Here is a 12,149-nt window from a genome sequence, read left to right on the forward strand (position 1 = left end):
GTTTCCGTGAACGTTCGCAATCATAGTAACTAGCAAAGGGCTTCATACATCACGAAAATGATCCCCAGATACTGCTTTAGGAGGAAATCTCTAGCTTTTTGGCAAATATTTCACTTCTATTACTTTTAAGGCAGCCCTAACTGCATTGAGTGTATTCCAGTATCAGATACTATACCATCTGGTATCTATCATATAGATAGTAGAACAGTTTTAACGTTCATGTAATTCTTTTGATAACCTTTTAACAGCTTCCCGTGGTTCTTAGAATACAATTAAAATTCTTTACTATGGTCCAGTGACCTATTTAGTCCCAGCTTATTTCTGCCCCCTCATTTAAAATGTTCTAGCCACACCTACCCTCCACCTGCCCTGAAATACTCCAAGCTTATTCCAGCCTCGGGGACTATCCTCCTCCAACTGGAGTGTCTCCTCCACTATCTTCACAGGCTAGGCTATTTATACCACTAGGCTCAACCATAGCCTCCCCAGAGTCCTTCCCTTGATGAGTCTGCCTCCTCCATTACCCTATTTTAGCTTATTTATAGGAAGCCAAATTCTCTCATTTGTTTCCAAGGGAGGTCAGGGGGCGTGCCCCCTGATTTTGTTTCCAGGTATATCCCCAGCGCCTAGAACAGTGCCTGGCGTTAATGACTCCTGGGGCCACCACTGCTCCTAGGCTTTCGGGCAGAAGGGCGCCTGGGGGGGTAGGGGTCGCGTGGGCGTTCTCTATGGCCACGCGACTGTCCTCCCAGCCCAGGTCCCTTTCCTGGGTCTTAAGTGCGAGCACCTTTATTCCCCGCGGGGGCCCTCGCTGCGAGTGGTGGGCACTCCTCCCATCGGGTCACTGGATTCTGGGGTGGATTCGGGCGTTGGGGAGCTCTGTGGCCACACCTGCTGGCCCTGGCTGCACCCACGAAGCTGCTGGTACAAGCACGTGAGCAGTGAGCCAGGTGAGCCTCTGTGTGTCCCGCGCAATCCGACCGGGCCCGCGACGGGAACAGAACGCGGTGGCGTCGGCCTCCCCACCGCGTCAGCAAGACTTTCCTGTAGAAGTCGGAACGACAGGCCAGTCAAGGACAGGGCCTCTTCTCAAAAGCAGCGAGAGAAAGCTTAGCGCTGGTCACCACAACACGACTTCCAGGGAACTGACTAGAAAACTCACCAGAAACCTTAGGCTGCACACACGACCCGAGGAAACTAGACTGGAGGGAGGAGTGGCGAGCGCGAGCCCAGTTTGCGCAACCGCAGAAGCCGCACGCTTTCCTACTAGCCGCGCAGCCGCAGTGGAGGCTCCGTGAGCCTAGGGTGGGGCTCGGGACTGGGGCGGAGCTAGCCCCTCGCGCACGCTGACGCGACGAGTCGCGGCGGAAGGGTGTGGACGCGCAGGCGCCGCGGTGGTTCGGGTGGGGGCAAGGAGGCGGGGCCGCGCAGGCGCCGTGAGGGGCGGTAGCGGCGGCGGCGGCGGTAGCGGCGGCAGCGGCGGCAGCTGTGAGGGGGTTCCGGGAAGATGGTGCTGATCAAGGAATTGTGAGTGGGTCGGTGGGCGCGTGCGGGGCTACGGGACCTCGGTGGTGGGAGACTCATTGACTGAGGAGTGGCGGAAGCGGAATATTCCTAGAAAGGAACGAACCTCCAGGTGGCCGCTCCCTCCCCCCGGCCCGCGCCCCCGGCCCCACTGAAGGCCTTTCCACTGCGCGCCCCCAGACCCGCTCCCTTGACGTTGCCGTGATAACACCGCCGCCTTCTCCCCTGGGGCGGAGGCGCCTGGGTTCCCGGCCGGAGCGCGTGGCTCGGGAAGGCGAGGCCGGGAGTTTCCGCTGGGACCCGCCTTCTTCCCACCCCCCACCCCAGTCTCAGTCTGGGCCCACCCGCAGGCCCGCCAGTGGGATCGAGCCGGACCCCGAGGATGGGGAGTCGCGGTGGGTCTGACAGTGATTTGTCGTCTGGGGTGGAGCCTACCTGTAACCCGCGGAAGACAGGTCTGCCAGGTGAAGACAGCCCTGGTGCCCCGACTCGAGGTGCGACGTAGGCACCCTGAAGTTCAAGCAGGAGCTGGGAGTTGGCAAAAGTGCGCTCCCCAGGGCAGCTGTGTTGACTTACCAGGAGAGCCATCTCTGCTCTGAGGCTCAGTTTTCACATCTTTAAGATGGGGTGATACTCTGGGTTCCACCTACTTCACGGGGTTTAGACGAAGAGTTAACACGTGGTCTGTCAAATGGAATGATTTTCAGGTGCATCAGGACGGGCAAAGTGATTTTGCTGAAAAGTTACAGCATTTCCCACCGGCAAGGGCTGTGACTATCACAGGAAATCTGGTTAGGCATGATTGTTGAGCTGTCACAGCTGGTTCGTATCGTCAGCATCCTGTGGGCAAGTAGGGATTTCGAGTGTGGCCCGTTCCTTGGCTTTTCAGTTGCTCTTCTCTTTATAAATTCTTAAACAAATTTCAGCTTAATTTAGCCATCTCCAGACACTTTATTTTTAATGTTCTCAAACTTCTTTTAAAAGTCACTCCTGTCATTTCTCTACTTGCCTTCCACCCCGCCCCCCCCTTATTTCACGGTGTATAAAAAAGCGCTGACAATAGCCCACAGAAGTCTTCCGCTATTTTCTTTTCTGCTCTGATCACATTTACTACCCTTCCCGTGCCCATTCCAAGCTTGCAAGCTTCCTTATCATTTTCATTAGTTCAGGGAAAACGCTTGGTTCAGGGCCTTTCTGCTTGCTGTTCTCCCTGCCTGAAGTGCTCTTCCCTCATCTCATTAACTAACTTGCCTCCTTCAGGTCTTTGCTTAAGTATCACCTTCTTAGGGAGTCCCTCTCTGAGAACCTAATTGCAGTCCCCACCATTTGGTATTTGCCTTTCCTGTGTAATTGTTGTCAGTAGCAATTCTCACTGTCTAACGTGCAACATACTTTTCTAAAATCTATTTTACTACACGTGTTCTTTTACCATATGTAAGCTCCATGAAGCTCCTTTTTGCTCACTTTTTGCTCACTTCCACATCCCCAGCTCTTAGAATAGTCCTTGGAACATAGTAAGGGCTCAATAGCACTTGTTAAATCAATGAAAAGTTACAACTTTAATCAGTGACGGGGTCCTGAGAAAAGACACATTTTCACTTAAAGTTTATAGTATTGAATTTTGGATTTATATAAACCTTTTCTTCCAAGTCATTTATACACTGTATCGTGAAAGTTTTATTTATTACTCTGACATCTTTGCAATGTAGGTAGGTGGCAGAAATAAAGACAAATGGAGGGAACAAGACAGAAGGAAATTGACTTGGCCCAAGTCACATAGCAAGTGGGTTGCCGAACTGATCTTAGATCACCGATCTCGTCATTTTTATTAGAGTTATTTCCTCTTTCCTAAAATATGAATTAAGTGTTCAGTAGATCCCTTTGACAGTTATGTGAGGAGTATCCACCTAACTCATGGAAAGCAGTTCCCACTGGGAATCTGCACAATACGCTTTTTGTGAACCATTACTTTCATTATAAAAGTTTAAATGCACCGAGGTAATGAATGCTGTAATGTGCCCAAGTGTAATTTTTTTCCTGCGGAGTTATAAATTACATTTGGTGTTCACTCTTCATGTGTGTCTCCCTAGACTTTTTTTCCTCTTAAACTTTTTGAGAGCAGAGAGTGTTCTAAGTATTCCTGGTATCCAGCATAGCATCTAGGCTAGCATACTGTAAGTGCTCAGTGCTGTTAGACGAAGAGAAAATGATTCTTCCTGCTTGCAAGTCAACTTTCTAAAATTGTTTTTGGTCAGGAGCAATGAATAGGTCATTCCTATGTGAAGATGTTGGTAAACTGTAAAATACTTTGGCGAATGTTTGTTTTCTTAAAAATGTCATCTATTTTTGACATGGATTAAAAGTTTAAAAATGACTTCTCAGGGTGGGGAGTTCCCTTCAAGTTGTTACTTGAGCAATGGATGAAGTTGCCGTTCACAGAAAGGCCTGATTTTAAAGAACTAGTTGTTAGTTTTATTTGGACTATTATTTTCCTGATGATTTTCAGAGAATTTGGAAATTTTCAAATCACTCTAAGTTAAATACTACTTTGAGAAGAAGAGAAAATCAGAGCCTATCTATTCCTTTCACTTTTCATTAAGCAAATGTTGAAGAATTTATTTGACTCATCATTCATCCAGAATGTCTCGATCAGTCAACTTAGATTTTGTGAAATAAGTCCCTGAAAGTGCTGTTGTATGAAAATAGGGATCTTCCTACCAGTGAGTAGTTGTTAAAGTTACTCAGCAGTGATTTTTGGTTTTGTGGAAGTTCAGGGAAGTCTTTAACTCTTTCCTCTCTATTCCTTTCATTTCCTCTGCAGCCCATCTTCTTGGTTCAGGCCTTTGTACACCCTTGCCCAGCTTTCCCAAAGATGGCTTTTCCCCCACATCCTGCTTCTTAATGGTTTTTAATTACCTACAGATGGCTTCTTCAGATTAACTGTAGTCATGTCACTTCTCTTTTGGAGCAACCTTCCTGGATTCCTTGTTGCCTAATAAACGTAATAGATTTCTTACCATTGTATTCCAGGTTCTGAAAATATGCTCCCAACCTGTATCTTTGTATTTTTCTCTATCTTTCGAAATATACTCTCCATCTGTATCTTATTTCCCCTCTGACCACTGCACCCGCTTGGCCCTAGTTTATTTTGCGTGACTGAGATAGCAAGTTAGTGTGTACTCCGAGGAGACAGTTGAAAGGATTAGGTATGGAAGGAGTTTTTGTATAACAAGTTTATCCTTGATGAGAATCGGAATTAGTAGTCTTGGTGACTTGTCTTTAGGTGACCATTCTCAGAAAGACAAAGAATGCTGAGTGATCCCCTAGTGAAGGAGGGGAGAATAACAGGAGGCATGTTTTATGCTGTTGGAAATCAAGGTGATTTGAGCACTCCAGCATAGCTGTTTGAGGAGGATAGGGAGAGGGGTGGGTGGGCAGTGCAGCCAAAGAGAAGTTGGAATGAGGAAGAAGTTGTGAATTTTCTATAAAATGAAAATCGAGGTGACCGCTGTGAGATTTTTCTCTCCTTTTAATAGAGTTAAAACAAAATTTTACATGACGTTGCTGTGTCATTTAACGATTAGTAGGGAAAAGTCTGAAAAGGATCAGGCCAAAAAAAAAAAAAAAGTTGCTATCTTGGACACCAGCTATTCTCATGAGACAGTTGATACTCAGGGATTTTCAGAGTTTATGCTGGAAACAAGTGAAGATACTTCCATATAAAAATCTGGTGATAAAATGCAATATTCTGACATAAAATAATTCACCCCGGTATTCTTTTTTGGAATATATTTTCAGGAGCATTAGCCTCCTTTTAGGTCCTTTTGTATGTCCAGTAACAAACTCTTGGACAGGATCAAACATCTGTCAACCTTAAAGTGAATCTACCCTGGAAAGGTTTTATTTATAAAGTTTAAAGTGTTTTCCTTGGTAAAGTTTATTCTTGTTAAGTCTAAAGGACCTTTTTACTTGTTTTTCTCTTAGCAAAACTGAGGAATAGTTGGGGAACGATTTTTTGGAAGTGTTCGTTCAAGTGGTTCAAGACCTATGTCCAATGAGAGATATCATGAAAACAAAATTCATAGTGTACAGATGGAGAATGAAACCATACCAAAAATTTCCTGAGGGCAACCTGACCACACAGTCCAAAGATAATATATTCGGCACCCTGCAATTTTCAGTGATGAGTTTTCACTTGTTCCTTTTCTCCTCACCAGAATCTCTGCAACTGCATTTGGGGTCCTGGTACAATGAGGACACTAAATGGGAATCATCATCGAGACCCAGAAACAGTAATCTTATTTCCCCGTTTAAAAATTCTTATTTAAAAAAAAAATTTTTTTTTTAATGTTTATTTATTTTTGAGAGAGACAGTGAGACAGAGCGCGAGCCCGGGAGGGCCAGAGAGGGAGACACAGAATCGGAAGCAGGCTCCAGGTTCTGAGCTGTCAGCACAGAACCTGACTTGGGGCTCGAACCATGAACTGTCAGATCATGACCTGAGCTGAAGTCGGGCGCTCAACCGACTGAGCCACCCAGGCGCCCCACCGGTTTAAAAATTCTTATTTAGAGCTGTAAACATCGTGAAGACCCTCTTCTGTAAATGACGTTCTTGTATTGGATGATCTGCTATCATCGGATTCAAGTAAAAGTTATTGTAAACCTAGAGACCTGTGTTCTCATACATGATAAATATTTTTTTTTTTTCTTTTGTCGTTTTAGCCGTGTGGTTTTGCCATGTTCTGTTCAGGAGGTAAGTCTCGCTTGTTTTCTGTTTGTTTTGTTGATACATTGTGTTTTGGTACATTAATCTCAAATCATATTTTTGTTGTGTTCGCTTACCTTTACATTTGTACAAGTGAATTATGGTGTATCACAGATGCTTAATTATAAATGAATTCTGTTACACTGCCTTGTTTCAGAAGGCTTTTAAAGAATGTAAGTTTAATCTCCTGCCCAGTTCAGGAATTCTGGCTACAGTATATCCCAGAGAAAGGAGGTTCCGACGTCAGTGTGAGCACTGTAAGGCTAAGAAACTTGCTGCTTAGAGAAACAGTCTGTTTTACTGTCGGATATTTCAAGCCTTTGACTTTATGCCCAAATCTGCTTTCCTGTAAGGCTTGTTGTCTCCAGTCCCTTCCACTCGTGCAGTGGGAAATAAGCCTGTTCTGACTGGCATATGGTAGCCCTTTAGGTTTTCTTTTGGCCATTCTGGCTCCTCCCCTTGAGTTCTTTTGTTCCTTCTCCTCCACACGAGGTCACAGGGTTAACCATTCCCAGTGCGTTCATTTGGCCTGGTCTAACATGACCTCTAGACTTCCTCACCAGCTGCTCTCACTACATGCGTCGTAGTTGGTGCTCCGCTGAAACCACTATTCCAAACACAGCCTGACCGGCACGTAACTGTGAGAGCTTATCGTCTCCCTTGATCTGCACATGGTACGGAAGTACACATCCAATCCAGAACTCATACATCCTTCGGTGGTAGGCGTCTGTGGCATAGCCGGGAATGAGGATAAAAGGAGAGAGACATCTGTGTAGCAAACCCCACAAAGCCCGCTGGGTCCTTCTAGAACTCGCATACAGTTTGCACTGGCTCAGTTTTCTTGTTTTCCTAGAGCTGACAGTAGATTAGAAGCAGTGAATTGGAAGTGGGACAAAACAAACTGATAACCTAAGAAGTGACAGCTGACAGAAGACAGAAAGGAAAAAAAAGCGCAGAAACAAAAAATGAGTAGCTGCTGGCATAGTTGAGAGCAGTCTTGAACACAGCTGTATACATCTCAGTAGTGCCTCAGGTTTCCCTGTATAAAAAGACTCAAGCCAGACACCCCTGTGCTTTACTTGTGCAATTGATTGTTTGAACTTGAATGTGGAAATTGACGTTTGTTTTGGTTAAATTTTTTCTTTTGGTTTCAGTTGGTCAGATCAATTTGTTGAAATCTTTTTGAGTCTTGATGTTGTCATCCAAAATAATCTTGGCTTTTTCCTCTATTCAGATTTACTAAACACCTCTCTTGTCTGTCTTTAAGTTACTCTTAAAAATGAGAATGAAAGCCTAGTAGCATGCCACAGAATATCAGTTCATTAATATATATTTTTTTGGATACTGTTTAGTTGTTTCCGTGTGAAGTTTTGTTACTCTGTTCCTGCCTGAGATTAAATTTATCTTCTGATTTGGAGACATTTTAATCCTTCTTTAAAAATATGACAGTGTTGAAAAGTACATTTTGAAGGACTTAATTAAGGATTGTAGCTTACTGGACCAACCCTGGTGGTGTTATTACAAAAACCAGAGAAGAAACATCTCCTCCTGCAGTCTAAAACCCCTACAGAAATTATTTTTGTTGCTCTTAAGAAACGTGTTTGGTTCTAGCTTCCTAAACCCAAATTGAGTGATTGAGTTAGTGTATATTTAAATTAACCTTTAAGACAGTATCATAACTCCCATGGGCTTTTTAGATAATGAGTGTTTACTGAGCATACCACTACCCCTATTTTTGTCTCAAATAAAATGTTCATTTTGAATGATTTCATTTTTAGAGATAGCTTTGCTTTGAAAACATGCCTAAAAAGAAAAGAAAAACGTTTCTTTAGGCCTTCCTCACCAGGAGGAAGAAATTTAGCCAAATTTGAAGAGATTGGAGATAGCGCCATGGTCTAGTCACTAGAACAAATTAGAACATGAGAACTTTGTTCTTTATTATTTGTTGGAACTGTTAGCAGCTCCAAATTGACACAGAACAATACTCCCCACTCACAGGTATTGGTTCAGGCCATTGAGAATTCTGGTTCACTTTAAAATGCAGTAGGGGCGCCTGGGTGGCTCAGTTGGTTAAGGGTCTGACTTCGGCTCAGGTCATGATCTCACAGCTCATGAGGTCGAGACCTGCGTTGGGCTCTGTGCTAATAGCTCAGAGCCTGGAGCTGCTTCAGATTCTGTGTCTCCCTCTCTCTCTCTGTTCTTCCCCTGCTCTCACTCTGTTTCTCTTTCTCTCAAAAATAAATAAACATTAAAATTTTTTTTAATGAAATAGAAACTACTGTCAGCAGTTCCTTGCCTTTTATAGTAATTCTTGTATATGTGTAATCCTTAAAAAGTATTTCTGTTTACTGGAGAACTTTACAATAAGCAGTTTTGATCCTGAGTACCCACCATCGCCTCTGTTTTGGTGGACAAGGGCCAAATTGGGCATGTCAGGCAGAAGGTATGGGAAAAAAACACCCCAGAGGTCTACCAGAATTTGGGCTGTAATGGTTCTCTGCGTTTTCAGGGTTTATTTTTATACTTCGTGCATCTCCTCTTTATCATTAAGAATAGTATTTTGGTTGCTCAGCTTTCTTAATTGGCAGAGTAACAATTATATTCCTGTCATTTTCAGAATTTTGTGAAATTAAATGAGATAAAATGGATGTGAAAGTGCTTTGGAAAACACAAATGTATATCATACAAAAAGTTGGGCCAAGCATCAAGGTGTTTTTTTTGATAAGTGAAACGGTACATATTAAAGCGCCCCAGAGTGTTTGTAACTAGCAGTTTTCTCAAATAATGGAAATCCTGTAAAATATTACAGAGTTTTTTAAAGCTGTATGATCATCTAGTGTTTGTCTTCCTCAACATACTGATTTCTAATTTGAGTCCTGTTGTCACATGGAACAAATGCGCTGAGTGCTTTGGATATGCTTTTCAGTATCATATATGGTACTATTTTAGCACAGGAAGTTCCCACAGTTACTTCTAGCTTGCTGAAATTCTGTGCTCTGAAATTCCAGTATCAGGTTGGACAGCTTTACTCTGTTGCCGAAGCTAGTAAGAATGAAACTGGCGGTGGAGAAGGAATCGAAGTCTTAAAAAATGAACCTTACGAGAAAGATGGAGAAAAGGGACAGTATACACACAAAATCTATCACCTAAAAAGGTAAGCTGATTGTTCACATTTGATGCTTACTCATTCTATTGAAAATGATGCCTTAACTATCCAGTTTATTGTTGATCATGTAACCCCTTAACTTCCTGGCAGGTGTGCCGAGGTATTTCTTAAAATTTCACTCCGACAATGCGTTGCATTTTAATTTTTTGAGAGAACCTCCCCATTTTATTGGTTATTTTTAAATTATAAAAGTAATGACTGCTTATTAAAAAATTCAGACAACGGAGAAGGTTATAAAATAAAAACTTAGTCCCCACCTCTTGCCATCACATACCCGTAACCCCAGGGAGAAACACTAGAAGCAGTTTCTCCTTCCCAATCATTTTCTATACATATGCAAATAAGCCTTTAAAAACAAATATACTGAGAGCTCTGTTACTTGTGTTCTTGTTTTCTATGACAAATGGGATCATACTATAAGTACACTTCTGCAGTTGCCTTTATCTTTTGTGCAGTGACACATCGTGAACGTCCTTAATGTCTGTGGCATTTTTTTTTTTAAGGCTGAGTGAGATTTCCTAGGGTGAACAAAGCATAGTTGACTTACCCATTCTGTAAATGATGAGTCAACATAGGTGCTTTAGGTATTTTCCTTTCTGTGTGTTACATACAAGATTTCTGGGAATGTGGTTGTACATGCCTTCATGCCTTCGGTAACTGTTTCTCTAGGAGAAATGTATAAAAGTGGGATTGCTGCAAGGACATGTTCATTTAAAATTTTGATATTACTGCCAGATTGCCCCCAAAGAATTTGATAGTGTTCATTTTCCATAATTTTCTCTGTTTAGTTTTTTGCCAGTTAGATATACAAAAATAGTTTCTTGTTTCAATTTGCATTTATTAGCGAAGTTGAATGTTTATATCAGTGGACCATTTGAATTTCTTATGTGACTTGACTGTTCAGATCTTTTTTGTTCATTGTTTTTATCTGTTTGGTTGATAGAAGTTGTTTTCTGCATTCTCCTAAGTTTGGCCATCTGATCTCTATCTTTGGCATAAATATTTTAAACCGAAAAAGCATACCAGTATTTGTCCAAGGAAGGCAAAAGATCATCAATGGTTTTTAAGAGTCCATTTTTTCAGTAGTTCCCCCCTAATTTATTAAAGGTAGGAGAGATCTTTGATCTTTTCTTGCCTTTATTCTTTTCATACTGGAATGAATAACACCCATGTTTTTTGTAGAGCTCCTCAAAGTTGTAGATGAGCTATGATGATCAGTATTTTTCCTATTGTTTCAGTTTAAGACCGCTGCTTGATTTATACTGACACGTGAATATAAAGAAGGTTATGACTTTATCGAATCTTAAATTTTATTTATTTATTTATTTATTTTCTCCTAGAACACAACATTTCTTTGTTTCTGATGCAGGTTTGAACAATGGCAATAATTCTGATCAATCAGTTGTCCATAGAGACTGCCTTATTCATGGTTCCTGTTAATTTGTTAGTGCCCTAAGTATACCTAAAAAAATATGTCAGTTGAGAGAAAAATGTGGCATTCTAGATGTTATGATCTACATAACATTTGTAATATTGAATTTGCTTGTGTACAGTCCTATTTTTAGAGTATTGTACGCTTCCTCATTAATTGAATTTTAGCAACATGTAAAACTTTTTTTTATTGTAAACATTTAACTCTCTGGGGATTCTAAAATTAACCAGAATGTTTGATACATAAAACTTTCTGTTGCTGTATGATATCCATATGTGAATAGTCTTGAAACAGATTCAAAATACCCTTCATTTGAAAACAGAGTGGGCAATTGGGGAAATGTTTGATATATCATTACATGGAAAAGATTAGTTGCTAGATATGTATGTAAATATAAATATGCAGTGCATATATTTTTAAAAAACTAATCAGAAAGCAGTCTATAAAGAGATTCATTAAAATGTTAAGAATGTTTTTCTCTTGGTGGTGGGATTATGGGTGATTTAAAAAAAATTTGTTTTGCTCTTCTGTATTGTTTAATTAGGGAAAACAATAACTGTTTTGAAACATCTGATTCAGATGACATTCCAGCCATAAATAGGAAATCTTTTGAGTTGAAGAGGGCCATATAAATACGGGTAGTGCAAGAGTTGTTAATATTCTGAAGAGCTTATTTGGGGGTGACTATTTCTCTCAGGCTTTTAATAGATTAAATAAAGGAAAACCGGCTCTCCGGAGGCCAGCCTCCCAGTGAACTTATGGCTTCTTCATTCCTAAAAAGAGCTAATATCATTCCACAGTGCCCTTTGGTTTTACCCTGTCACGTATTCATTTACTTCTCACGGCAGTCCTGAAAAATAAGCAATATACATGTTGTACATCAGAGGACACTGAAGTGCGTGTTTACCCAAAGTCACACAGCTAGTAGATGGCAGAATGGTGACTGAGACCTGGATTTTCTAGATTCTGATCCCATGGTCTTTTGGTCACAAGTAGGCAGTCCCAAGTCCTGGACAACAAGTGCTCAGGACCTCAAGAGCACAGGTGTCCTGTGAGAAGGGAGGAAGGGGGTCTGATTGGATGGTAAGGGCTATCTGATGCCCATAGAAGGCTGGTTTTGTCACACAAACATAGCAGCTGTGGACAGCAGCATGGAGAGGCCTGAAACAGGAAAGGAAAAGGAAAGAGGGTGGCACTAATGGGTCCCGGTCAGCGTGGCAGGTAATAGCCTCTCTGGCAGTGGTGAAGAACCACTGAAAACC

At 42.0% G+C, this 12,149-nt stretch overlaps 1 protein-coding gene across 2 annotated transcripts in view; it reads left to right on the forward strand.

Annotated features, from left to right (window-relative positions):
- The first annotated feature begins 1,399 nt into the window (after positions 1-1,399).
- Positions 1,400-12,149, forward strand: part of PITPNB (phosphatidylinositol transfer protein beta) — a 63,207-nt gene continuing 52,457 nt past the window's right edge. For both annotated transcript variants that reach the window (XM_078435588.2, XM_078435587.2), the window contains exons 1-3: positions 1,400-1,527; positions 6,247-6,277; positions 9,298-9,443. In XM_078435588.2, the coding sequence (XP_078291714.1) occupies positions 1,508-1,527; positions 6,247-6,277; positions 9,298-9,443 (197 nt within the window). In that variant the 5' untranslated portion in view covers positions 1,400-1,507. The remainder of the gene's footprint in view (positions 1,528-6,246; positions 6,278-9,297; positions 9,444-12,149) is intronic.

This window comes from Panthera onca, chromosome D3 (genome assembly GCF_046562875.1).
Source record: "Panthera onca isolate mPanOnc1 chromosome D3, mPanOnc1 haplotype 2, whole genome shotgun sequence".
NCBI lineage: Eukaryota > Metazoa > Chordata > Mammalia > Carnivora > Felidae > Panthera > Panthera onca.